At 43.5% G+C, this 27,559-nt stretch overlaps 3 protein-coding genes across 11 annotated transcripts; 1 reads left to right on the top strand and 2 right to left on the bottom strand.

The window, feature by feature from the left end:
* Positions 1-196: 196 nt before the first annotated feature.
* Positions 197-3,490, bottom strand: NDUFB9 (NADH:ubiquinone oxidoreductase subunit B9). Its single transcript, XM_051610307.1, has 4 exons — positions 3,297-3,490; positions 2,755-2,947; positions 1,424-1,537; positions 197-446 (listed from the first exon to the last, which is right to left on the bottom strand). Exons 1-4 carry the CDS (start codon positions 3,488-3,490, stop codon positions 315-317), a joined length of 633 nt encoding a protein of 210 aa, XP_051466267.1. The 3' UTR covers positions 197-314.
* On the top strand, positions 3,419-18,056 carry TATDN1 (TatD DNase domain containing 1). 8 transcript variants are annotated; one of them, XM_051612715.1, is made up of 13 exons: positions 3,493-3,510; positions 4,856-4,921; positions 5,026-5,141; positions 5,525-5,574; positions 7,207-7,270; positions 8,434-8,577; positions 8,677-8,719; positions 12,358-12,443; positions 12,561-12,601; positions 13,939-14,015; positions 14,688-14,758; positions 15,671-15,797; positions 17,801-18,056. In XM_051612715.1, exons 6-13 carry the CDS (start codon positions 8,436-8,438, stop codon positions 17,901-17,903), a joined length of 690 nt encoding a protein of 229 aa, XP_051468675.1. In that variant the 5' UTR covers positions 3,493-3,510; positions 4,856-4,921; positions 5,026-5,141; positions 5,525-5,574; positions 7,207-7,270; positions 8,434-8,435; the 3' UTR covers positions 17,904-18,056. The 8 variants fall into 8 exon arrangements, with proteins under 8 accessions (XP_051468672.1, XP_051468676.1, XP_051468679.1 ...); XM_051612712.1 differs by lacking the exon at positions 5,026-5,141 and having other exon boundaries at positions 3,419-3,510; XM_051612716.1 differs by lacking the exons at positions 5,026-5,141; positions 5,525-5,574 and having other exon boundaries at positions 3,485-3,510.
* Positions 17,520-25,866, bottom strand: RNF139 (ring finger protein 139). 2 transcript variants are annotated; one of them, XM_051612710.1, is made up of 2 exons: positions 25,438-25,866; positions 17,520-20,620 (listed from the first exon to the last, which is right to left on the bottom strand). In XM_051612710.1, exons 1-2 carry the CDS (start codon positions 25,616-25,618, stop codon positions 18,813-18,815), a joined length of 1,989 nt encoding a protein of 662 aa, XP_051468670.1. In that variant the 5' UTR covers positions 25,619-25,866; the 3' UTR covers positions 17,520-18,812. The 2 variants fall into 2 exon arrangements, with proteins under 2 accessions (XP_051468670.1, XP_051468671.1); XM_051612711.1 differs by lacking the exon at positions 25,438-25,866 and adding an exon at positions 22,762-25,114 and having other exon boundaries at positions 18,567-20,620.
* Positions 25,867-27,559: the final 1,693 nt, after the last annotated feature.

Here is a 27,559-nt window from a genome sequence, read left to right as displayed (position 1 = left end):
CACTGGTGGGGTGTCACAGAAGCATCCTGACAGCTGGCAGCCCCTTGGCATCAGCTCGTGACCTTTGTAAAACCTCCTCTGGAGCTGGGATCCCATCAAGACTTGACAGGCTGGTCAGCACTGTCTGATCCCCGAGGCACGTAGCGCAGGTGTCAGCAGTCAGCGCTCTACCCTGCAAAGAACACTGCCAGAAAGATGCTCTCAGTTATACTTTATTTGGCTTTATTTTCTATTTCTCAGAGTAGCATGCAGCCACTGACATGTCTACTGCCTACAGAGGACAGACCACTCCAGTTCTCCCATGAAACAAGGCTTTACATGGGGATTTCCTTAGGCCTGGTGACATAGTGCCACCACAGCGGGGGCAGCTGCCCTTGCTTCCGAGCTGGGGGCAAAGCTTCAGTTCTTGGGCCATCAACTGGAGTTTCTTCTTCTAACTGCTTCAGCTAGAAGACAAGACATAAAATTGTTTTAGTACATACATGCATGTTCCAGTGATGTGGCTTTCAGTGCCCAGTTGGTAAGTGAAACTGGCTCCCATTCCAGATGGGAACAACCAGCAGTAACCCCTTCAGGGTGACAGACAGGTTCCATGTTTCTCCATATTCCCTTAAACTCAGTAATCACTGCAGGCTCATATTACCCAATTAAGAAAGATTTTTTTAGGAGTAAAAGTGTTTTACATCAGAAATGTTACTTTAAAAGGTAACTCCTTCCACATGATTAATGTCTGCCATTGCTACATTACACAGGCTGCATTCTCTTGGTGCTCTGAAAGCTGTCACACCATCAAAGCCCTGAACAACTGCCACTCCAGCCCCCTCTGGACACCACCAGAAGCCCTTCAGGTGTTCTCAACATGTTTCTTGAAGCAGCAGCAGAAGTGCTGGCTGCCAGAGTGCCAGTGCTGGTCAGAGTGCCATACTACACACAATCCAACTATTTATCTACAACTGAATTAAAACCTATTCTAAGAACAACTTTTTCCAACTGAATCTCCAATTTAGGTTGGCCAGAAATCAGTCTTGGTTCCCAACTGATGAACACTGGTCCATCACTTCCAGAGGTGCAACCAGAAAGTGTCAAAACTTCACAGCAGTAGAACAGGAATTCTTTAGTCAATCTCTTCTCATCCCACTTTGGAATGTCCTTTAGCAAAGCTGTCACAACATCCCTGCACTAACTGAACAGTCACAGGTTCAGCTTTAACATCAAATTCCCCTCACAGCTTTTCAGAAGCTGCAACTCAGATCTCCATGTAGACATCTTAGGCCAAGTGTCCCACACTGACAACAGTTCCAATAAAACAGAGTCTAAATGAGACCACAGCTGGTGTTCAGATCTCTTCCAAGAACACACCTGAATGTCACCCAAACCACTTGTGTGCTGAAGGGGCTTTACTCTACACTGAGCAAGCACTCACCTCTTGAGCCCAGCTTTCCCTCTGCAGCTTCTTCCACTGCTCCCGCTTGGCAAAGTAATCAGGATACATGGCCTTCTCAGAGGGATGCCAGAAATCCAAGCACCACTCAGGAATCTGTTAAATACATTTGATATAGATTTGGGGTTTTTATTAATGTACGAAAACATTTCCAGCGCACACATACAAAAGAAGTAAATGCAGTCACTGAAGCCAGCATTAGGCTGGGAAATCTGAGAAACCTGGTCTAGTGGGAAGTGTCCCTGCTCATGGCAGGGGGGTTGGAATGAGATGATCTTTAAGGTCCCTTCCAACCCAAACCACTCTATGATAAAGAACCTAGAAATCAAGTACTACATAAACCCACCATCTAACAGCTACCTGCTTCTAATCTTGGTTTCAAACACTATCCTTAGTCATGTAAAGGCCTCACAGTGACTTGCTCCAACCACAGCAACTCAGAGGTAAGTCCCAGGTCATCTCAGTTCACTCATGAAATAATTTAATCTTCTCCCAAAGAAAGCAAGTCACAGAGAGCCTTTTCTGCAACTACTGATTCATCTTCTTTGACAAAGAGAGAAGGCAACAGCTCATTCTACTTGTCTACAACTAAGGAAAAAATAAGTAGCCTTTAAGATCTTGATCATGGTCTGACCCCTACGATGGTCAGTCAAGAAAAAAAGAAAAAGTAAAAATTGTACAGCAGCATATCACTGAAAGTGAGCGTTTTAAAAACAGGAACATTGATTTTAAAAATAAACAAACAAAACAACAACAAAAAAAACAACAAAAGCCTCTCCCCTCAAATAACACTTCTTAAAAAAGAAAATTAAGATGTTCCAAAACCATCATTCATACATCGACATTTACACTCCCAGTTTCCTGCTGTGATTCTTATGATTAAGTAAACCTTTGGCTGAACAGAAATAGCAGAGCTGTAAAAAAAAAAATGTTAAAAATCCACATTAATTAGAACCACCAAAGAGGCTGAGATCAAAAAACTACATTTTGTAGCAGCATCCACAATGGACAATTACTGATATATCAACAAGCCAAAATGCTGTGACAGTCGTTTTGTTGAAGAACAGTTTTAGCAGGTCAAACAGAGCAAATAAAAGAGAACATAAATCAGTTTATATTTCCACATGAAGACTAATCTTGACCACTTAACTGCTCAATTGACCTTTCTTCTGTCTGGATTATCTCTCACTATTCTCTCTATGCCAAGGCCCAAGGTCAACCTGCAGCCCCATGAAAATTTACTTTAAAAACCTTCCATTTACTAAGAAGAACAAGGTAAGCACAGTAATACACAACCTTGCAAGCCACCTTACCTTGTAGCATTCGTATCTCTCATAGGCAGTGCCCCCCGGGGAGTCAGGGAAGAGGTAGGGCTGCGGGTGCTGGTAAGCCCAGAACTCCTCCTCGCCTGCCCTCAGCAGCTCCGTAGCTTTCACCATATCCTTCACATCCTTGTTCTTATCGAATCGGTCTCTCAGGAGGACCGCGAAGTAGCGGTACTTGTCCCTACGGCCAGAAGTTAAGCACACTGACACACACCGGGGGGGGAAAAAAAACAAACCCAACTACACAGGGAAGCTACGTTTGACATTGGCCAGCCGGCCCTGCGCAAAGACAGGCTTGGCCAGGAGCTTCCCAAGAGCTCCAGTTCTCACGCTGCCCTTTCCTGCGGCAGGGACAGGAAGGTGACCCGAGAGGCTCTGCCCTCATCCCTTCAGTGGCGGCGGGGAGGAGGGAGGGCAGGAGGGAGGACAAGGCCCAACGCCAAGGCCGGCGCAGCAGGCCCAGCCCTCCCGCCGCCGCCCCCCCCGGCCCAGCGGGGAGCAAGAACAGGCCTCTCCCCTTCCCCTCTCACCGGTAGATGCACCAGGACTCCAGGTGCCGCAGGGACTTCTTGTAGAGCCGCAGCACCTTCTGCCGGTGCGTCAGGAAGGCCGCCATCCCTCCCCGCCCCGCCCCGCCCCGCCCGGCGCGGCGGCTGCCGGGAAGCGGGGGGAGCCCCGGGGGAGCCGCGGCCGCGCAGGCGCCTCCCGCCCCGGCCGCCGCCATGAGCCGCGCCAAGCTCGTCGGTGAGGGGAGAGAGGGGGAGAGAGGGGGCGGCGGGGACCCCCCGGGCCTCACCCGATGTCCGGCTGAGGCAGCTGCCCCCCCACCCGGGGCCCCGCTCCGTGAGGGGCCGAGCGCGGCGGGCCGGGCCGCGCTGGGGACAGGGCCTGGCCCCCCACCCGGGGCCTGTCCCCTCACCCGGGACCTGTCCCCTCACCCGGGACTTGTCCCCTCACCCGGGGCCTGTCCCTCACCTGGGACTTGTCCCCTCACCCGGGGCCTGTCCCTCACCTGGGACTTGTCCCTCACCTGGGACTTGTCCCCCACCCGGGGCCTGTCCCCCTCAGTGCTCGCTCTCGCTGTCCCCGAGGGTCGAGGCACAGGCTGCAAAATGGCCTTGCTCCACGCCAGAGCCCTGAGGGGCTGCTGCCTCCCTCCTCCAACTTCTTCCCCCCGAGCTCTGGGCTTTCTGGCCGCTTCTCATCCCACCGCCCCCCCCCCTCCCCCCCGTGTGGAGTCGGTTTGGATGAAGGTGGTCACGTTCCTAGGGAATTCGGCAGGCAGCGTGTGAATGGCTTGAGGAGGTCGGTTCGGATCCAAGGGCTGTGTGTGGCTGAGCAGCCCAGTCTTGGGAACCTTCAGTAGAAGCCCCGCCAGAGGCTCCAGGTTCCTGGAGGCCTTTGGGAGGCAATAAATAGTATATATGTGTTCACTTCGGTGTTTGCACAGCGTTCGGAGCGTGTGTCTTACGAGGAGCAGCTGAGGGAGCTGGGGTTCTTTAGACTAGAGAAAAGGAGGCTGAGGGGTGACCCTGTTGCTCTCTGCAGCTACCTGAGAGGAGGGTGTGAAGAGGTGGGGATGGGGCTGTTCGATGAAGTTACAGCTAGTGGCCTCAGGTTGTGCCAGGGGAGCTTTAGATTGGATGTCAGGAAGAATTTCTTCAGTGAAAGGGTTATCAGGCATTGGAACAGGCTGCCCAGGGCGGTGGTGGAGTCACTAGCCCTGGAGGGATTTAAGAGTCTTTAGAGTAGTACTTAGGGATATGGTTTAGTTAAGAACTTGTCAGTGTTAGGTTGGACTCAGTGATCTTTAACATCTTTTCCAACCAAGGTGATTCTGTGATTATGTGTCTTATATGCTCATAGAGTAAGTCTGGAGTTGCACAGAGGGCCAAAATTTTAAGTTTTCTGTCACTTCTGGTGTAAGCTCTCAAGTTATGCAAGTAAACTTATGCTTAAGCTTTGTATGGCCTGTCAATGTGGTAGTCAGGGACTACTAAGATACGGTTTCCATTGTCTTCCTTAATTGGGTAATGCTCAGGATGAAATGTAGAGTGACTGTAACATCTAATTTTTATTTTCTTAATAGATATTGGTATTAACCTGACAGATCCTATGTTCAGAGGAATCTACAGGGGAACACAGAAACATCAAGGTAAATGCTTACTTGTATCTGCTGAAAGACAGGATTCCTCTTCTTTAAATGGAAGCCTCTTAGTTGTCAGAAAGTGAGGTTAGACTTTTTTCTTTTCTCCTCAGAAACTGGATGCTAATTATTTACTGTGGCTTGAAGAAGAAAGTGTGACAAAATTCAGTTAGATGTTCTAAGCAAAATGTAGTATTTTCTACTGAATTGCTAATAAGATGTCATACAGGTAACTCTGCTTCTAGAGCAAAATGGGAAATCGCTGATGTATTTAAGTTTGGATTGCATGGAAGAAACAGATCTGAGTATTATGAGCAATAAACTGTCAAAGTGTTGTATTACTAAATTGTAGTTATTAATTATAACTGATGCTTTTTTGCTCTCGTGGCCTTGAGATATAGATGTAGAAACAGTCTAGTGAAGTGTTTGAAAAACTTCTGTTGACTTCCTGTACTTAAAGTGGATCTTCAGTTATTGCATGGTTTAAAGGTTGTTCATGAGAGGCATTTTGACTGCATGAAAGTGTTTTGGTTTTTTTTATAGTTGAAAGGTAGTTACATTATACTATAAAACCTTAAGTTCAACTTATGACATTTTAATGAACTTTCACAGATGACTTTTTGGATGTGGTAGAGAGAGCAGTCAAAGTTGGTGTTAGAAAGGTAATTTCTTCTAATAACATTTCTTTAATATTTTTGAACTGCTTTCTGATACTTTGCTTTTTAGTGCTGAGTAAACAAGAGTTTATGGAACTCAAAATGGAAAATGCAGTAACATTTTTCAGTGAAATAAAGCAACTGTGTAGAGCATTGTGTTGCATTGGCACGGATCACTGGATGCCAATTATTTAAGTTCAGTGGTATCATATGTGACATGTATGTAGAAATGCAGAAGAGCTGGGGATGCCTGTAAATTGTTACAGTTTAGACATCTGGATGTCTGCTGCTATATACAGGCTCACATGTATTTAAATGACATCATTACGAGCAGGTTTGTAATGCTTGGTTTCTTGCCAGCAGTGGGTCACAATCCTTTAGGTGTAACAGTCCAGCCTGCCTGTATCTCTCTGAAATGAATAAATTGTCAAGACAAAAAAAAGCATTACAATAGAATACAATGCACATTGTCACAGACTGTTCTGCTGCACTAATAAGGATGGTGGATCAGGAAGAAATTAACAAACCCTTCTCTAGAGAGGAACAGACATTCAGAAGTTTGCTTGAGAAGAGTGGGAAATAAACCAGGAGACAAAAAAAGAAAACTAGTCATGGAGAAATTGCCACAGTGCAGCAAATACGTAATCATAGTCACTTTTACTGCATTTTTTGTGCTGTATAAGTACTATTTAACTGCATAACTTTTTCAAGATTCTCAGTAGATTCCAAAATGGAATTCAGGAGTTCCATGTGCTTAGCTACATTTTCAGTCTTGCTGCTGGCCTGTATGGTGTCAGAAGTCTATTCTGTCCCAGGTTTTTTCTACTTGCCTAAAAGCTTAATCAGTTTATTTGAAAATACTTTTTATTTTTCCATAGAGCTGCTGATTTAGGAGGTTTTTAGTGAAGTTTTGTGCTGTGCTGTATGTGCACTGAGCCAGTTTCAGTTTCTGGTGATGCTGTTGGGATGCTCCATTAGAGAGACAGACACATCCCAACAGTTTTTGCTGCTCTATATTGCTTGTGTAGGGATAAGAGTTGTCCAAAAGCAGTGTAATCAAAATTTTTTGGGACCTAGGATGCAAGATCCTGCAAGTGGTGGTTCAAAAGACACTGTAAGCAACAATTCCAGTGTGATAATGTTTTATCTTGAGGTAAAAATAAAAGATTGGAGCCAAAAGTTAATAAATTTGTAATCCTGACTCTTGACACCTTTGTTGGTTCATCTGCTTCCTGACTCATGTTTTGGATGTTTGGGAGTTTTTAATTTCTACACTTGCAAGACAGGGAAGATGTTTCTGGCTGTCATTTCTTGAAGGCAAAGAAAGTTTCTTGAGTCATTATGTATCAAAGTTAATATTGCTGCAAACAGAAGCATTTTACTCATTCAGTGGTTTCAATACTTTGCAGAGAAGATACCTGATAAGGAAAAAAAAATCAGGTTTTGATACTTAATGTATTTACTAGCTCTGAGGACCATTGAGGTTTGTTACTTATTTATGAAATTGTATCATATGTACATTAGTAATTGTTTTCTGATGTTATCTGTCTAGATTTGTACTTATACCTTAGTGCTTAAATGTTCCGTCTGATGTCTGAAGAGGAACATACTCACTGAGAGTACTTTTTCTCTTTCAAGTTTTTGATTACAGGTGGGAGTCTACAAGATAGTAAAGATGCATTGGAGCTGGCACAGACAAATGGTATTTTCACTTTAAACTTATGTTGTTAATAAAAAATAGAGCCTTCTCCACTCTCAGAATTAAGAGTTCAAAAGGACCTGCCCTAGAGGTGTTTGCAGAATCTCAGATTAAAATGATAAATTCAGAGTGGAATGAATGGATTGTGTGTGAGTTTCTATATGTTGCTCTTTAGGTGTGTTGGAAGGAATCAGTCTTCCTGTAGTTTCTATTTCTAGATAGGAAATGTCCTAAGTAAAAATGTTTTTAGAAGGCTGTCTTCTGCCCATGAGCTGGAAGGCTTATATGACGTGGAATGTATGGGTTTTGGCAAGTTTTTGTTTGTTTTTTACATCTGTCATGACCAGTTTGAGCAGGAGAGATACCTTTCTCTTTATGGTTCTTCTAGCTTTCCCTTTCTTTCTGTGAAAAGGCAAATATCATTCCACTAATTACTAAAATATCTATTTGAACCAAAACACATGCCAAAATATTATTCACAAACGGAACTATAGAATAATTTAGGTTGGAATGAACCTGAGGAGATAATTTGGTCCCAGTCAATCCACCTCCCCACCTCCATCAAAGCAGGACTAGTTTTTAATATTACATCAAGTTGCTCAGGGCCTTTAATAGTCTTTCTCTTCCCCCCATGCTTTTACCTTCTCCATAAAGACATGTAGCAGAAATGTTAGTTTTGGCACTGAGGAAATTCAGATTAGATACCTAGGCAAATCAAGCTAATTGTTGCCTGCAAAATGCTGGAGCAGCTCATGTAGAGAGTCACATGGTGGAAATCAAATGCTGTCTGCAAGTCCTACAGCTGAGGATAACCTGATGCATTTTGAATGAGATCTATTTCTGGATCATCTCAAGAGGTCTCTTCCAACCTCAACAATTGTATGATTTGTTGAGGGTTGCTCCATGAGAATAATTCAACTTTGAGTTGCAGTTCTGAAGCACACAAAGTAATGTGTACTGAAAAGAAAGACTCACTGGAGACACTGTCTTAACGTTTTTAAAGCAGAAAATAGGAGTGTATTAAAATAATCACCAAGATAAAGATGTTCACTAGGAGTTTTCTTTTAATATTATGAGCAATAAGAAAAGTCCAGTTAGAGATATTGTTTATACCTTACATACATTTTCCTTTTTTGTGCAAAACTTCTAATACTGCTTTGCTTTAGACATGTTTTACAGCACAGTTGGCTGCCATCCTACCCGCTGTGGAGAATTTGAACAGAGTAGCCCCGAACAGTATTTATCTGAATTAAAAAATCTGATTGAAAAAAACAAGACAAAGGTAATAGCAGTTGGAGAATGTGGCTTAGGTAAGTCTTATCTTAGTTAGTCAGTTTATTTTTTTTCTAGACATGTCTTAAAAAAATCGTAAAACACTTAAGTGGGTTTTTTGTTCTTTCTCTTTGTAGATTTTGATAGATTAGAATTTTGCCCAAAGGACATCCAACTCAAGTAAGAAACTTTTGATGACTACAAATTGACTTGTAGCTATTTACAGAAGTGTTGTCTGTCTTGTGTTCTACCAGGCATCATTTTGTCAGGTGTAGACCTGCAATTTGCAGGGTTTGGTCTGGGATTTTTTTTTTTTTTTCTTTGCCGAAATGAGGCTTTAAATAAAGAGTGCTACATTCAAGTAGTGATGTGTGCTAAATTTTGCTACCTGCCTGGCATAGAAGTAGCATGACATTTTCTGTAAAGTTAATGAGAATGTAGGGGTTTCTGGATGTCGCAGATGTTCATTCTTGCTAATACTCAACAACTTGCTAGTACAAAAATTCTTGGAGAATGATGTGGTGTAAAGGTAGGGTGTGAAAGAATTGGGTTGAGTGAAAGGCATGAGGAAGGAAACAGAACTTTCAAAAAGGACAAGTCAGCAGTGGAAAAAAATGAGCTTTTAGTAAGGGGGGTGTTAGCTGGGGGCATGTAGTTGAGAGCTGATGATAATCTCAGAAGCTGGAGGGATCTGTGTTTTGAAACAATATATGCAGCATAGATACTGAATGGAAAGAAAGCAGCACATCCACTAAAATAACCTCACATTCTTGTGTTGAGAACTTCAGTCTACAAAGGGAACTGATTGAAAGATGTAAGTGATAAATCCAAGTAAGATGATTAATAAATTGTGCCTGTGTATTCCTGTTCTGAGTAAATTAGTCACTGGGGGGCAGTGGTTAGTTGCGTTTTTTCTAATTGCCACATGTTAGCAGTAGGTAGCTTTCTCTGCAGTTTTACAGTCATACAGTAAAATATTAATCAAATCAGAACTTTTTTTTGTGGTAGAATTCAGTGTACTCAAAGTTCAGCAGAGCACACCTTGGAGCATAACCTGTCTCTTTTCTGTGGAAAACTAAAATGCTGGTGAAATATGGTATTTTAAGATCCTTACTGCCTTGGTGTTACTGGGAGGAGAAAAAGAAATATGATTTTCCATATCTTATGGACTGCAGCTGAAGACCTGTAGTGAAAAACTTCTAGTCAAGTGCACTGAAATTGGGTTGTGAGGAAAGAAGTGACAGGGTGGAACAGAAATCACTTTTAAAGTGGTAGGTGAGTCCTTTCTAAATAAGGTTGATGATGACAGAAAGTCTTTATCTGAGCGATTTCAGAAACACATGAAATACATAAATCTAGTTTTTGAGAGACCTATTGAGAGTCCTTTCTGGAAATTGCAGTTGGAAGAAGAGGAAATTGTGATTTGAATGGTAGGTAGCTGAAGGTGCTGCCTTCATATTATGTTGAAGATCACATTAGAAGTTTCACTTCTGCTGTACTGCTTGGAGGGTTTTGCAAGGCTCAGCAACATGGAAATAGGAGTTTTCTTAGTAAAATTGAAAGGGATGAACAAAGTCACAGGTACTGTTATTCATAAGTGAAACCAGTATTGTTTGTTTGGAGATCAACCTCAGCAAGGCCATGGCTTCTTTAATGTCTTGATCTCAAACCTGAAAAATACCTCAGCATTTGAACTTCCTGGTCAAAACTAAATCTGCAAACAACCATGCAGAAGTATTTTAAAGCTTCATTATTGAGAAGCAACATAGAAACAGCATGTATTGATTGACAGTCTGCTTGCCCAAAAAAGGTTGTTTCTTAAGCCCTGGAACTAGTAAGGTTTGGTTTCCTACTGACTTCTTTTGTTACCATTCTGATCACTGTATTTCTTATCTTCATGCTTTTCCAGGTGCTTTTTTTGTTTCCTTTTTTTTTTCCCTCCTCATCCAAGAACTTGCCTGGCCCCATTCTTTTTGACAGGGCAAGTAGCAGCATATGTTACACTACATTGTTGCTAGGAATGGAAGAAGATTGAGTTATTGAGTTGCCTTTCCATTTGTAGGGGCACTAAACTTGATACTTGCAAGTCCGTTCCCTTTCTCAAAATTAGATTGAAATTGTCAGTAGCTTCTTTAGGGAACTTACTTGCAGCTCAATGTCTAAAACCTCATTTCCTTATGAAACAAGTCTCCTGTTCTAAAAAAAGCCACCAGTAATCAAGCAATTGTAGCTATTTAACCACAAGAGCAATCACGAGTTTGTTAAATTCATATTTAGTCAAACAAGTATAATACATGAACTACATATAATATCTAAACTACAAAGAAGATTCAAAATAGGTGTAATTAATTCTCCTGAATTTTCATGTAAATTTTAGCATCACAGCCACTTTCTGTTCCACTTGTTTTATCTCCAAGATCTGCAGTGATAAATAGGGAAGGTGACTTTTAATTGAGAACTATCAACCTGTAATATACAGAAAATAGTGAAAATTTCAGAAAATTACCAGTTGCATTGTCTTCTTTTTCAATTGTGTTCATTATTCTTATTTATATGTCAAGAAAATGTAAATGAAACTAACATTTTGCTGCCACTTTCTCCTGATTGATCCATGAATTATACACAGCAGTATGTGGACACTTGAGTTTGCCTTTGAAATGTTTCTGATACCTGATGATGGGAATGCCCAGTGCCCCAGACTGCTTTTAACATCAACACCTAGAGAAACAGTATGTGCATACAGTCCCAGGGACAGGCAGTGTTGTCCTCCTGTCTTGTCCAAATAATGTCATCTTTCAAATCACGTATAGCTCCTTGGTCACCTGCGCACTGATCGCCTTCTGGTTCCTCTACCATGTTTCCTGAGCATTGGTAATTTGCATGCCGGGGTGCAGCGTGGCAGGCAGAAATGGTGAATGATAATGCTTTGGGATCAGACCTAGCTGCAAATTACAAGGGATGGGTTAGTTCAGTTTCAGTTTTCCATTGCAAACTGCTCTGGGGAAACTGGCTACCTATTTACCTTCCCTCTGCCCACTTTTTATGTCTTTTCATAGGACGGCTGCCTTGCTGTTACTGCTCCTTCAAAGGGAATACTGGGAGTAGAAGGTAGGAGAGGGATAAAAATGAGTGAAAAGGAAAGGATACAGGCACACAAGGGAGTGGAGGGACAACAATGGAAGATTTTGAAAGAGTGAATATGGTAAGGCAGAATGAGGCAGGAGTAAGATGCCTAATACTGGTATTTGTTCCACCCTAAGAGAGGAAGGACTGACCTCCTAGTAAGGGCAGACAAAAACTAGGGATTGTTACTTTACAGGCCAGCCAGCTCTGATGCAGTTTTGTCCATCCAAGGCAATAGAGGGTGCATAGTGCTCCCTCAGTCCCCCCACCGCACCTGCAGTGCTTCTTGAAATTGTGGTCTCTGTGATCCACACTCTCCCATTCCTGATATTTCATAACTTCGTGGAAAGAAATCAGTTCTGTGTTCATTAAAAATAAATCAATACAAATGAACTCCACACCCAACACTACACAAGAGTACATGCTCAGCATGGATATGTGGATGTTCTTTAGTATTGATGCTCTTGACCGCTTTGTATCTGTCTTCAGCACAGATCACTGCTATATGAATTTATCATGGGAAAGAGTTCCTTTTAAATCCTTGCACAAATAAGGGCTCTTGCATGGCAAAGCCATTAATTCTGTCTTTTAGTTCTGTAGGACAAAAACATACAAGCACTGGAAAAAAACTCTTCTACTGTTTTTATTTGCTGTTACACTGAGTTTCTTTTTAAAGGTGATTTTTTATTTTACAGGTATTTTGAAAAACAGTTTGACCTGTCAGAAGAGACACAACTGCCCATGTTTCTCCACTGTAGAAACTCACATGCTGAATTTTTAGGTGAGTTTTGTTTGAGGATTCCATACTTGGAGCAGATTTTCAATATGAAAAATTTGGAATCTGTCACCTTTGTCTGTTACAAAGCTGTCTTACATTTTTATGTATTTCAATTTGTAGACATAATGAGAAGAAACCGAGATAGATTTGTAGGAGGGGTGGTAAGTATGGACTTCAGTGTCATTCATTCATTTTTACATGCATGTGTGTGAATATTGTTGCTTAATAATATGCAACATTTTTGTCATGAAATCTGCTCAGGCTTTTTGTTCCATTATTTAAATTATTATTAATTAATAAGTGCATTCCAGTCCTTTCTAGTATTTTTATTTCCATTGCTTATTCATTTTTTTTTCAAGGTAAGAAGATAGGCTGAGAAAAAGCTCTGCAGCTGACATGAGCAGTTTTTCTTGGCCAGTTAGAAGGACAGTTTAAGCACCTTAAAATTGACATTGGCAATTTCCCAGTTCTTCAGAGTCTGCAACTGCAGTGCATTGAGCCCACAGATAAAGTAGAAGCATTTCCCAGTGGAAGCCATAACCTCAAATATTTGCTTCTGATGTTCGACATCATTTTCAAATTAGATCCAGACGTAACTTTTGATTGTTCTATGTCTTTAGATACTCAGATCATGTGTTTTAATTCAAAAGTATAACAGGAAAAACTTGGGTGAAATTATTGAGTCCAGCAGTGCTCTTTCAGGTTTCCATTATGGTTTTTCAAAAGTAGTAAATGTTTGGATTATTCTATCCTAGTAACATCAGACCATGCCTCCTACAATCATACCTCAGTCGCCAGGGTTTCCCCTTTCTTACCACAAAGCCTTCCCCTAGCACAGTACTTTGCATGTTGTGCTCTCATGTCATCCTGTGCAGTTCCTCCTTCCTCCCTTCCTTTCTCTTTCCTGCACAAGTGGAGAAATGAGGAGCAGGCACCCTCTGTTGCATGGGCAGACACATAGTCACTCGACTGCCCTTGGGCTGAGATGCTGTGGTTCCCAGATCTGTTTGCACCTTGTGACCTGCCACTTGCTTCTTTAGTCCCTGGGATGACCAAATAGACTCTCTAGTTCCTGTGGACTGCATTCTGTGGCAAATGTAACATTGTTCTTACTGTGTCCCTGACAGTACCCTGCAGGGAGTACTGAGGAAAGAATGTAAAAACCCAGTGTGCACAGCATTACTTTCTGTGAATGGTCTCCCAGCTATCAGCTACAGGAAGTTCCTGACCCAAAAGTAGTATCACTGAATAGGCCTTTTCTACACATAATTATTGCTCATGAAACATGGTCACCACTTTTATTGCAGTATTCCAAGTGACTTCAGTCTGAACTTTGCCCTAATTTGGAATCAGCTGAGCCATGTCCCATCTTTATGTTTAGTGTAGTGTGTGCTATCACAGGTATTTATGCCACAAATAAAAACTAACATGTACTTTCACATTACTGGAATTTTAAATGAAGTGCATATGTGTGCATCTATATTTTTCTATGTTCCAGGTACATTCTTTTGATGGCACAAAGGAAGAAGCAGCAGCAATAATAGATTTGGATCTGTATATTGGAATAAATGGCTGGTAAGTTCTTTACAAGAAATAAGATACTTTAAAACGTCAGCTGTATTGAACTCATTTTGTTTTGAACAATGAGGTCAAGTTTTCAAAGCTCACTACTCTTAATCATCTAACGGGTTTCGAATTTCACTTATTAGTCTGTTAGCCACAAAAGGTGTTTCACTCACAGCTCAGCTCACTTAGGTCCATTCAGCTACCCTCAGGTCAATCCTTGCTTCTAAATAATGAGGTTCCTGGAGGTGGAAGCAGCCCTTCTGAGGAGTGTTTAAGAACTGCGTCATTTTAAGCTGCCATGTTAAATCCAGGAGTAATGCAGATATAACCTGAGCAGCCTTATCTGCTGGTTATGCAGTCTGAATTCTCAGCAGTCACCTGGCCAAAAGCCAGTCAGCACCACTTTAGAAATTGCATGGGCTGCTGATGCCAGGCCAGTGTGGGCAATGCAGGCAGGGGTTACCCCTGCTTACTGGGTGAGATGGCTGCACTGAGGAACTTTACAGATTTACTGTTTTCTGCAAAGCCTGAATTTACAGGCAGCAGTTTTTAAAAATGAAGCAGATTTTATTAACTAACAAGATTATTTAGGAAGCTGCCTTTGCTGCAAAACATTTCAGCAAAGTAATTGCTTTTATACACTTTTTATTTTTTTTTTTTAACCAAACTCTGATTTTCCAGTTCATTGAAAACAGAAGCCAACTTGGAAACGCTGAAGTCAATTCCAAGTGAACGATTAATGATAGAGACTGGTAAGATTTTGTATCTTGGTCAGTTTGTGACTTCAACACCACGAGGCAATGAGATATGGTTGTATAGCGATGATAAGGCAGAATCAAGACCTAAGGACTTTGGAGTAGAAAAAGGACTGTTTCTCCACTTTGGAGAGCAGTTCACAGGCTGAAAATATATTACTTTTTAGCCTCCTGCTGGAAGGAATAAGGTGCCATGTCAGTTCCTGACATTGCAGAAGGTGAAAAGGACAAATTGACAAGCTCAGATTTTTAAATGTGCCTAGGTACCAGAATCCTGCTTTAATATCTTAAAATCTAGCTTGCTGGAGATGTGCCAGACACAGGGCAGTGGCTATGATCTTGCCACTAGTAGCAGTAACGGCACTTGGAAACAACTGCTTTTTAAATGTAGTAAGGTAGAACACTTGAATTCCCCTCTTGGCCTAATGAGCAGGGATTTTAATTGCCTAGGGATATATATATATATATATTTTTTTTTTAATGTTCATTTTAATTATCAGTAACTGGCAGTTACAAATACAGTGTTTATTTGAATTTCTGAATCTGAGAAAGGAAAACAACAAACTGCCTAAATCCTTACATTTATTTGCACATGAAGTACCAACCTGTTAAAAGCATACAGGAAGTTTCTGTGGAACACATACAGTGTATGTGTCTTCGTAATGTCAGAAGGAATTAGTGTTATCTGCTGTTATTGCTGATTTTTTAAAATGCAACATCTTAAAAGGAACAGTGTAAAAATCCAAAGATTGTGAAGATGTTCAGTTGCCCAAATCTCTTAAATTCCATTCTGAATTGGGAGAGTTTGCAAGAACTTTTGAGTCAGAAAGTAGCTGATTGAACTATCTCATGCTGTTCTCAAGTGGTAGCATGCTCTTAATTATTTTGTTTTTTTTCAAATGAAACTAGATGCGCCTTGGTGTGGAGTGAAGAATACTCATGCTGGCTCAAAATACATTAAAACTACATTTCCTACAAAAAAGAAATGGGAAATAGGGCACTGCTTGAAGGACAGAAATGAACCCTGCCATATAATGTAAGTGTACTACTGGAGTATTCTTTTACATATTTCATATCTCACAGGGGAAAAAAAAATCAGTTTACTGGCAATGTAGGAAATAGAAATTAGTTCTAAATATATTGAACCTTGTGCAAGGTTTTGCTTTATAGGCTGTGGAAAAAATGAAAAATCCTTAACTTTCCCAACTCGGGATGTAAAAAGCTTCCTGAAAGTGAAACCAGTCCTGTTTTTATCTTTTCACTTGATACACTGGAGAAGGGATTAAACCCTGTAAAGTAATCTGACTTAAATAAATTTCACTCAGTTCCTGTTCCAGTTATTTTTAAAACTGGAGCTGTGCAGCCCTCCACAGAGGGGACAGCACTGAGACACTGAGTAGGACCTGTCTTCATATCACAGTGCCTGTGACATGAACTGCCACCACATTAATCTGGTTAGTCATTTCTTCATTCTGCTACTGTGACTAAAAAAAAAAAAAAAAAAAAAGGAAGTTTCATAGAACACTGATCCTGTGAAGTTTAGATGTGAGGAACAGCAGTCAACATAGAGAATAGTGAAAGAAAACTCCAAGGGCTTAGGCACAGTTGGAAAGTACAGAAACCATTTTCATGTGCTTCCTGGCAGAGGTGTGAAAACCAGGGAAATGTGTCATTGTTTCAGGGAAAATGGTCTCTCCATTAAATAGCACTGATAATGAAATGCCTGAATTATCACAACTGTTACTGAAGTCTGGTCAGTGAGCTATGCCAGTCTTCTCCTTATCAACTCTGAAAAGAAAAAACAATCAGGAGGGTTTCTTCCTGCAATATAGTACATGAATGAATTTTCAGCAAGTGAAGCTGTGAGATATTTTTTGCTGTGAAGTAAGGGGGAAGTTATTCTCAGGCCACAAAGTACATTTAATGTTCAGGGTATATATATACTTATTAACACAACTCAGTTGGCAGGAGGAATAGTGTTAACATAGTGTGAATGTAACAGGTTGAATCGTACTGCATCCAGTGGGGACAGATAGATAAGCCCTAACAAGACTCTTTAAGGATGAGATTCTTTGTTAGTTACTTCTGTGTAGCCCTGATCTCACCCCACCTCATCTTGAACATTGCCTTAAACCAACAAACTGTTTGGCTGCAAAAGCACAGGAGTGGTCACGACATGGGCTAAATCTTCATCTACGAAAATACATGCATTCCAGTAATTAAGAGCAACTTTTTCTACTCCGTGTTCCTCAAAAAGAAGTTTAGCTATTGCAAATGGGGCAAGATCTAAACACCAAAACCACCAAAACCCTATGACCAAGCTGGAGGTTCTCACTCTTCACCATGAAGATGAAAGCCTGAAGTGTCTTAGAACTGTGTAGAATGTTACTCTTTTTTTTTTTCCAGAGTGATTGTTACAAAATCAAGAAATTAAGTACAGAAAAAGATTGTGGCTTATTTTTCTGTTACTTAGTGTTAATATTATCTAATTTTTTTGCCTGCTTTTCCTGGCTTGTATCAAGGGCCTTTTAACATCTAACATCTACTGCAAATACCTGCATGTGTTACCTCATTAATCCCGAGGATGGGGAAGTAGGACAATGTTACTTTGGCAGCAATATTCTCAGATAAGGCTGTATCTGGAATTTAAGCTTTGCCATAGGCTAGGTTATTCACAGCACAGCTTTAGCCTTGAAAGGCTAACGAATTTCAGCCTGAAAAATGAAGACCATTGATAAAGACACCCACAAAATGACACTTTCTTTGAAACAGGAAGCTGTTTAATTACCTCCAAACAAGAGTCAAAAGACCAAAGATGAATCTGTACCAGTGAGCAACCAGAGTTCAGTGTGAAGGGAATGGCAGTTAGTGACTTAAAAGTGAAGCTATTTGCATATCTGAGCACCTTCCCCTGTTGCTCTCAGCATAGGTTTTTATTCCAGGTTAGTATCTTAGTGACATGTACATACACATGCAGCAGTTGGAGGTATGTTCAGTACTGAGTTTCCAAGTCTTCTAATGTCAGTCTTTCCTTTTTAGTCAAATACTGGAAATAATGGCAGCAGTAAGAGAAGATGACCCGCTTGAGTTGGCCAATACTCTATATAACAACACTATTAAAGTCTTCTTTCCAAATGTATAAAGTTGTTTTTCTTACATTTATTCAGCATAACTTCAGTGAATGTACTGCAAAAACTTTAAAATTATCGTATCTGCAAGTTCTTATCAATGGAAGTCAATATGTAGTGTTTGGTTTTTTTATGGTACAAGATTAAAGCTGCTTTTGAAAAGGCAATCTGCATTTGTGCAGTTTCTCAGCTCTGTTTGCCCTCTGTTTGCAAGATCAATTTCAAGGATAGCCTGAGCTAGCAACTCTTGTTAATACCTGTTTGCATTACAAGATGAATACCAAGCTGCTGAGTTCAGGTGTAGAGCATTTCAAGCTCCTACTGGTAATTCTGAAGTGTTTATCACATCACTGGCATGCTTTGCTACTTCTCCAGAAAGCTTAGCAGTTCTGTCTTCCACATACGCAAATGCTAGAGCATTAAGTCTACCAACCTAAATTTTTATTCATTTTTTTAAAAGATGATTCACTAGTTTTTAGCGATACAGCCCTGCTAATACTGAAACCGTAAATAAAGCTGCTTTGGTTCAGGCTTTTCATTTCTGATTTGACCTGCTAAATGGTCTGTTTTCACCAGTATTTTTAATTTGCACCCAAACTTCAGTGATCAGGGATTATCGGTATACAGTCTTTGGCACAGCATTACCACATCAACTAAAGAGTGTTTTTCCAACCATCTTAAAAACATGTGAAAACATTTTATTCCATGTACAATAATGTACATAATTTTAAGGTGGTCATGAAAGAGACCAGCAAAAGTCAGAGGTATATTTACAGTAGCACACACCACAGTAAACAACCACCATTCACAGACTCAACACTGAGATACTGCTGTTGTGCTTAAGTACAACTACTACGAAGTGATACTTCTATTCCGTTGAAGTCAATCCTAAACAAATACCTCACGGCTTAGTAAAGGACATCTTAATCACTAAGCGAGTTAGAGTCAACATTACGAGTCTCACTCAAGTGCTGCACCACACAGTCATCATCTTCCTCTTCACTATCAGAACTGCCATTGTCTTCATTTAATTCATTTTCAGCATCAGCAGCTTCTTCTGCAACTTGTACAGGATTTTCGTTTGGTGCCACAAACCCATTGTTGTTGGAGATACTGGCATTTTCTTTGTCCTCTATATACACTTTCTGATGGCACATTGGGCAGGTGTCCTGAATGTACAGCCACTTCCGAAGACAAAGTGCATGAAAGTAATGGTTGCATGGAGTAATGCGAGCAGAGGTGGTGAACTCATGGTAGCAGATTGCACATACATCATCGATTTCACGTAACCGACTTCCCTTCACCTCTGGAAGCGAGTTTATTTTCTTAACAGCAGTCCGGCGATTTATAAAAGTCTTCCAGCCATTCCTTGCTTGCAAGTAGATGTTGAAGTATGCATGTAGACACATCATGCAAGCACGAATCTTGCTTCCCGACTCAAAAACCATCGTGTAAGCTCCGTTTCCAAACATGATCACTCCAAATATAAACTCAATAATATTGCCAGTTGAACGAACATAGTAGACATAGTCATCAAGTTTTTCCCATAGCACATTGTAATAGCCATCAATCATAAACAATATATAAACAGTGATAGAAACTATTACTTTTAGGCAAAGCTCTACACAGAATGCTGTAACTGCAAAAAGCCATGTATTTAGTGCATAGTGGTGCCAGAGGATGTAGCTGAGCAGAACTGGAAGGATGAAAAGGCAAGCGGAAACGAACAGTACAGGGAAGTGTCTGCGAAACGATGACACGTGGGAGGCACTGAGAGACATCAGCACTGGGTCTGTCATCCCGTGGATGAAATGCAGGACGGCCGTCAACAAAAGGCACATGTTCCGACTCAGCCGAACTAAGCGCTCTTCGGGTTTCAGCCCACTTAAGCCAGTCTGCAGGGCCAAGATGAAAAACAAGACCGGCGCCACAAAACCCAGCCTTTTGTCGTCCTCATCAGTTGATCCGATGAAGGCCAAGATGCCGAGTCCCAAATAATGCGCTATTGAGGAAATGACGGCACTCATGCCCAGCACAGTTAGAGTGGAGTCACACCCACTGATGATCAGACTGCAAATCAGTTCCCAACAGTTGTCCCATGATATCAAGAAGAATTTTTCTTCTGTATTAGTTTCAGCCATCTTTACAACATATGTTAATACCACAGCTTGTGCTGTAAGTCTCGTTAGCCAGAAGACACGCAGTACGGCTGGGAACCGGATCCTTTTCCATGTATCTTCCATCAGTAGCTGTAATCCATAAATGCGATACATGTGCCTCACCAGCAGATAAACATACCGCATCGAATAATAGAACCATTTAATTTTCATCACTAAGATGACTGTGGTATTTACTGTCAGAACTAGGCCTGAAATAAAAACGAGTATCTGCCGGACATTGAGAGGTAATTCAACAATCAAGCCAATTACGGGAATCAGTATATCCAGGATGATGAGTTGAGAGTAGATGGACTGCACATTTAGCAGGGTAACATACCCGATTCCGAAGGTAAGCTGAAGGATAGAAAGTGCCATCCATAGCGAAGGTCCTTTGTGAGGGAAGATCTGAATTCCAAACGGGGCTGTGTAGTAGGCACTGTAGTTTATGTGCAAAGCAGCATAGTAATTCACCAACACTGAAGTTGCAGCCAGCAAAAATGCCGAGGTGATCATATAAAACTTGAAAAGTGCTTGCTGTTGTAAGACCAGAACAATGCTGGATACAAAGACACCTAAAAACAGATGGAAATGATTTAGTTCTCAGCAGAAATTCAACCACAGACTTCATTAGCTCTGGTGCTACATTTAATGTATCACCTCCCAATTAGTCACTTGTAACTTTACCAACTGTGCCCTTTTCAGAGAACAGGAGGATGACTGAATCTCTGCATTTCATACATCAGTGCACTGCAGCGTCCAGGCAAAGCCAGTGCAAGCATTAATCACAATTACTCCTAAGTTCATTTCAGTTTCAGACCAGAACAGTAACAACTCCCAGCCTCTCAGCCTTATTCTAGAAATAAGGGTAGAGAAGCTCTAAAAGCAGAAAAGAATTACCAGATGTAGCATCACCTTTATAAGCAAAGTTAGTACATTTTACTCATTTATTCCTTTTTCACTTGAGCAGAGCACTCAACTACAGATACGCAAGCTGAAGTACTAAAGGTAACAGTCAACAAAATAGTTTCAGTATTTTCCCATTAAAGGGCTTAGCAAAAAACTGCTGTTTATTTATTGGGGGGAAGGCAATCTTCTTCCAATCCCTTCAGTTTTATATACTTTTTGATAGGGCATCCTGAAACAAGTATTAGAAGCCTGGAGACCTCCAGCAAATCCAAAACTGCACCCACCTCCTCTTTGCCAATGCCAGTGTGAACCTGTGCCTTACTTGTTAAGAGTCGGATTTAGATTTTGAAATTCCTGTTTGCTAACCTTTCTTTCACACTGACCATGAACACATCTTGACCATGACTGGAAAGTCTGCACCTTCCTAGGATAAATCCTATCATAGCATCTATAGTACCTTGGCATTACATTTATGTCCTCACGATACACTCTTCCTGTAGAGTAGTTAATGAATTTCATCACTATGTACTACACAGGGAAGGGTTCTGCCCTAACTGATGTTAAATTAAATTGTACTTATCACTACATTCACTTCCTTAAACATTTTCCTCTTCAGGAAACACCCTGTCTTTGTTTTGGGCTTCTCCATCAGCTTCAAGTCAATGCAACTGCTTTCTCATCCAAAGCAGTTTGAAGAGATTTCAATCTCTACAACTAACATTTAATGGTAAACTGCTTTCAATCTCTGCACTAAAACTAATGAGATCACAAGTAATCCTCTTGCACAGGAGGACAGCATCAGTCTTTTCTGACAATCATATTTTAGATTGCTCCAAATACTCCATAATGAACTTTTTTAAAAATATATATTCTTTTAAGCTGTGGTATCTTCATCATGGGAATAAAAATTCCCAGTATCAACAGTCAGTTGTGGTGGAAACACAACTGATACCACCAGTAGTGTTGCCAGCTGCTTGTATTAAAAAAAACAACTTGCTCCCCGCTCCAAAAAAAAACCAAACAAAAATAACAACAACAACAACAAAAAAACAACACACCAACAAAACAACAAAAAACAAACACCCTGACAGACTGACTAAGCCAGGAGAGGTTCAACATGAATCAATAGCAATAAGCAGACTGCTATTAATGCACCTGAACAATGTTCCCTGCCAGCAGCGCTGGCCGCTATGAAAACATTTCCCTGAACTAATCATTATCTTAGTAACCTTGTGAAGTTGACTGAGGAAATACCTCAACCAGTTTTCAGCAAGTGCCTTGTATCCGAGCTCAGTTCTTCCATGAAAAGTTGAACATTTGCTACATACAGCACTTTTGTAAAATGAGTTTGACAGTTTCACTGCGTTTTCATGCATGCCACCATGAACACCTACGGAAATCTAACACTCCTGACAAGTTTGTACCCTTTGTCTTTTCTCTGAAGTCACAGGAAAGGCTCACATGCCTGTAACAAGCTCTTTATTTTGATAATTCTGATCGTTCGAGCCAAATGAGCTAAATTTTACACTAAGCAGGCTGCTCTGAAACACGTTGCGAAACAAAAACTATTTTTCTTCCTTGCAGTTGCAGTAACAGGCCTGCATTTCGATACTACAGGCCAGCCTAAAACACTCACATTTCACATGCAAGACACGTCCCTAAAAACAGTAACTGTCAACAGAAAAGCCAGACCTACTGGTTCCTCTAAAGAGGGACCAACAGAAGGTAAAGCATTTCTGTCTGCACGTGTGCAGAGGAGTCGAGACCCTCCCAAAGGAAACTCAAAAGACCACAGAAGGCAACTCACCTTGGAAGGGAAGCTGAGCACTCTTCTCCCCCATCTCCACCAATGTTATCCAATCTCTCCTGCCCTGACAAGGCTCCCCCTGCCTTCAAGGTGTTCACCAAATAGTCAATCTTTCCCCATTTTCTCTCTGATGGAAAATGGTGCAATTCCTCCTCTGAGATGTGTCTTGTGTTTCTGTATATACTGCTGCTCATGTTTACTGTTCCTGTCCATGCCATCCCATCACCAACTACCTCCAGTATGGCCTCCAAACACAGCATTTCCTTAAACCACACACACTTTAAAAAGTGCCTCCCTCTCATTTTGCCTTTAACTCCTGCAATGTGTAGGAGCACACTACCTAGGATTTGTCTTACAATCAGCTGCAGGGTTCAATTACCTTTACACAGAAGTATTAGAGTCATGTGGAACTGTCAAATTATTTTTCTCCATCCACTCTACTTGCTTCCACATCTTTCTACAGACCACAGTATTTGTAGTAACCCTCTCAAGAACCAGTGTCCTTGCTGAGGAGAGACTGCTGTCTGAAGTAACAATTTCATACTCCTCACAGAACCTGGTGGTTCTGCCCAGATGCTTAGAAAAAACAACAAACCATGCAAAGGTATGAAAGGTAAACACTGTGTTGGAAGACAAAGCATGGTTACTCACAAAAATTAAAGAAAAATTGTACTTGAGTTGTAGAACTTGGTTCCCTGCTGTAACTTGATGGAAGAATCACAATAAGCAATCCCGTAGTAAACTTTTAAAAAATCATACAGATCTCTATTAGCACTCTCAAAGAGCTGTACTCCCAGAATATTTCAGAACTGTTCAACATCACCCTTGAAAGCTATCAAATCTCTCCAGAACTACAATCTTTCTATCCAGAGGACAAGTTCTGCATTTATCCTATGCTAAATATTATTGTGCTACAGGAAAAATTTGGATTAGTCTTTCAAAGCCTGCAAATCTTAACTAAAAGGGCAACTTCCCCACTATTTACATGCAGAATGATAAAAATTAAGTGTTTTGGTTTATCCTAACAGAAAAAAATAAAAACATTGTAATCCTTAAATTCAGATTAATTACAAATAGATGTAGAAGCATTATGTCATCTGAACCACACAGAAGGTCTTCAACATCATCTTTAAGTGGTTTCTGGAAAACCAAGAACCACAGACCACTTGTCTCAAAGTACAAGATAAGTCCCTTGGCATAAACTGTTCCCAAAGCTCTTCTGCAGGAGGCAGGGGAGAGATTACACACTTCTTCCCTCAAACCCTTCCAGAAAAGTGACAATATAAACATAATCCTGAGAAGTGCTTTAACCTGTTAATCACAGTATCACACACTCAAGAGAGAGTATTGGATAACACACTGCATCTGGATCATACAATGAGGGACTCCTAAAATTATGATGGTGAGGCCCTGCAATGTCATTTTTTAAAAAAAGGAATTATCAGTGGGAAATGCTCGTAGCACTTCTAGAAGTGTGGAATAAAAGCTTGAGACAACAGGAGGAAGGGAGGAGGAACCCCTCCTTCCTGCCTCAGAGCTGCCGATACCAGCTGCAAGACCAGGAGCTCTTTGGCCTCACTTCTCATGGGAGCAGCACCTTCCCCAGGCACCCTACCACAGGAGCAGCCCAAATAAAAGTACCTGCTTTCTTTCGTTACCTTCCCTCTCCTCTCACCGGCTCTCTGGCTGTAGGTTAGACTTTACTTTTTGCCCTCTGCTCCTCAACTTCTGCAACACTGTCACCACCACATTTCTCACTCTGTACCTCTCCTTCTAACCCCTCTGCTTCCTACCTCCGAAACCACACCACCTGTTTCCTTCTCATTTTGTCTACTATAAACATCAAACAGAACAAAATTGGGATATCAGAGGCCTGCAAATAACCTCTTGCTGTACTCTGGATTCTCCTTTCCTTCCTTGCCTCAGGATTCCCAGCTCCAGGGAATACAGGATGCAGCATCCCGTGCACAGCAGCCTAGCTCAGGCTACCTGTCCACCCACGATTACGAGTCATGCCGAAAATAGTATCACCCACTTATACCGGCGATCTTCAACCTTCTTCTCAGGAAGAAAAACGCTTAAAAATAACCACCAATAATCCAAGAGACTCGGCTCCATTTGGAAACCCAACTCCCAACGTTTCTGAACTGCCGTTGCTAAGATGAGGATTTAGCGGCGCGTTTCAGGAAAGGCTCGAACGCTCCGAAGTGCTTTTATAACAACCATTAAATCATCGAAGGCCAGGGCGTCACATGCTTCCCGCCGCACATGGCAGCGGCGCCCGCCCGGCCCCCGGCAGGCCCGGCCCGGCCCGGTTCCGCTCGGTTCCGCCGGGGGTCCCGCCGCCGCGGCCCGGAGATGCGGGCAGGCGGGAGGCAGGGCACGGGGATGGAGGCCGGGGGGAGGGGGATCTACCCGAGCTGAGGGAGCCCAGCGCGGCAGGGAGGAGACGGCAGGCTCGGAGGAAGGGGGGGGCGGGCGAGCAGGGCCGCGGAGCAGGGCGGGGGGGGCAGCGGCCGTGCCCGGCCTGCGGCTGCGAGCGAGGCCAGCGGGGCCGGCAGCGGCGAGCACGGGCTGTGCCCCGGCCCGGCCCGGCGGGGACGCAACCGCCGCCCCCCGCCCCGCGGCCCCGGGGCGAAGGCCGCATCCCGGCGGCGGGAGGGGAAGGGGTCTCACCCAGCAGCCGCAGCAGCACGCCCAGGAGCGCGGCGCACAGGGAGCCCCCCGGCAGCGGGGACGAGTTGAAGATGGCGTCGATGAGGAACAGGCTGGGCACCCGCAGCGCGACCTCCAGCCCGGCCCGCAGCCGCGGGCCCAGCCGCAGCCACGGGAGCTGCGGAGGGCCCGGGGTCGCCATCCCCCGCGGAGGGGCCGCGGCCCGCCTCGGCCCGCCTCGGCCGCGTCCTCACGGGCAGCGGGGGCCGGGGCGGGGAGGGCGGCCGGCGGGCTGGCTACCGCCCCGGGCCCGCCGCCCGGCCCGGCCTGGCCCCCCGCCGCGCCGCCTCCATGTTGCTGCGCCTTCCTTCCCTCGGCAGCTCCGGCCCCAGCCGGGCCGGCCGAGAGGGCGGGATCGCGCGGGCGTCACAGAGCGCGGCCCCGCCCACGGCCCCGCGCGGGGGGCGGTGCGGGGGGCGGTGCGGGGGCTGCGGGGCCCGCGGGGGGCGGTGCGGGGGCTGCGGGGCCCCCCGGGCGGTGCGGGAGCTGCGGGGCCCCCCGGGCGGTGCGGGGCGGACATCCCGCCCGCTCGGCCCTGCCCCGGGCCCGGGCGGGGCTGGTCCCGGCGGCGGCGGGAAGGTTCAGCTTTCCCCCCTGGCGTGTCTGCGGTAACAGGGCAAAATGAAGTGCTTGCTGGTCCGGAAACAAGGGTTTATTCCTCCTGCGGAATCGCAGGGGAAGTTCAGACTGGGTATTGGAAATCATTTCGTTACCGAATGCAGGGTTGGGCAGGGGAACAGGCTGCCCAGGGAGGCGGTGGAGTCAGCGTCCCTGGAAGTATTTAGAACAGATACAGAGCTTAGTGACATGATTTAAGCACTGAGCGAGTAAATCAGGTCATGGTAGGGGGATTTAGGTTATGGTTGGGCTGGATGATCCTCAAGGGCCCTTCCCACCAAGATGATGCTGTGATTCATAGGATCGTTTTGGTTGGGAAAGACCTGTAAGGTCACCCAGTCCAGCCGTGAGCTGAGCTCTGCGAGTCCAGCGCGGGATCCCGTCCCCAAGCACCACATCTACACGTCTTTTCAACGCCTGAGGGATGGTGATTCAGCCATCTCCCTGGGCAGCCCGTCCCAGTGTTGGATAAAACACTTTCAAATCCTGTCTCCTTATCCTAGGCCCAGTCCTCTTCAGCATCTTCACCAATGACTCGGATGCAGGACTTGAAGGAATTGTAAGCAAGGCTGCTGAGGATACAAACTGGAAGGAGGTGTCAGCTCCCCCAAGGGCAGGCAGGCCCTGCAGAGAGACCTGGACAGGTTAGAGAGATGGGCAGTCACCAGCCACATGAAGTTTAACAAGGGCAAGGGCTGGATTCTGCACCTGGGACGGGGCAACCCTGGTGGTAAGTACAGGCTAGGGAATGAGTGCCTGGAGAGCAGCGTGGTGGAGAGGGACCTGGGGTTGGCAAACTGAAGATGAGCCAGCAGTGTGCCCTGGCAGCCAGGAGGGCCACCCGAGTCCTGGGGTGCATCAAGCAGAGCCTTGCCAGCTGGTTGAGGGAGGTGATTGTCCCTCTCTGCTCTGCACTGGTGCAGCCTCACCTAGAGCACTGGGTGCAGTTTTGGGCACCACAGTATAAAAAGAACATCAAGCTGTTGGAGAGTGTCCAAAGGAGAGCCACGAGGGTGGTGAAGGGTGTGGAAGGGATAACTTAAGAGGAGCGGCTAAGGTCACTGGGATTATTCAGCTTGGAGAAGAGGAGGCTGAGGGGTGACCTCATTGCAGTCTGTGGCTGCCTCACCAGGGGAAGAGGTGGGGCAGGAACTGATCTTTTCACTCCTGTGACCAATGACAGGACTCAGGGAAATTGCAGGAAGCTGAACCAGGGGAGGTTTAGGTTGGATATCAGGAAAGGGTTTTTCACCCAGAGGGCGGTTGAACACTGGAACAAGCTCCCCAGGGAAGTGGTCACAGCACCAAACCTGCCCGAGTTCAAGAAGCATTTGGATGATGCTCTCAGGCACATGGTGTGATTCTTGGGGTGCCCTATACAAGGACTGGAGTTGGACTCGATGCTCCTGATGGGTCCCTTCCAACTCAGCATATTCTATGAATCTGTGATTCTTTGCTCACCCGT

Source organism: Apus apus, chromosome 2 (genome assembly GCF_020740795.1).
Source record: "Apus apus isolate bApuApu2 chromosome 2, bApuApu2.pri.cur, whole genome shotgun sequence".
Lineage (NCBI taxonomy): Eukaryota > Metazoa > Chordata > Aves > Apodiformes > Apodidae > Apus > Apus apus.
Note: the sequence above shows the minus strand (reverse complement) of the source record. Positions and strands in the feature narration are given on the sequence as shown.

Coding starts and splice junctions, on each gene's coding strand:
- TATDN1 (XM_051612712.1), top strand. CDS start 3,489: ATGAGCCGCGCCAAGCTCGTCG. Junction 5,575..7,206: donor TCAAAGTTGGTGTTAGAAAG/GTAATTTCTTCT, acceptor TTCTCTTTCAAG/TTTTTGATTACAGGTGGGAG. Junction 14,759..15,670: donor ACGATTAATGATAGAGACTG/GTAAGATTTTGT, acceptor AAATGAAACTAG/ATGCGCCTTGGTGTGGAGTG.
- NDUFB9 (XM_051610307.1), bottom strand. CDS start 3,490: ATGGCGGCGGCCGGGGCGGGAGGCGCCTGCGCGGCCGCGGCTCCCCCG. Junction 2,948..3,296: donor GAGTCCTGGTGCATCTACCG/GTGAGAGGGGAA, acceptor TTCTGGCCGTAG/GGACAAGTACCGCTACTTCG. Junction 1,538..2,754: donor AGAGATACGAATGCTACAAG/GTAAGGTGGCTT, acceptor TGTATTTAACAG/ATTCCTGAGTGGTGCTTGGA.
- RNF139 (XM_051612710.1), bottom strand. CDS start 25,618: ATGGCGACCCCGGGCCCTCCGCAGCTCCCGTGGCTGCGGCTGGGCCCG. Junction 20,621..25,437: donor CGTGCTGCTGCGGCTGCTGG/GTGAGACCCCTT, acceptor ATCTGTTTTTAG/GTGTCTTTGTATCCAGCATT.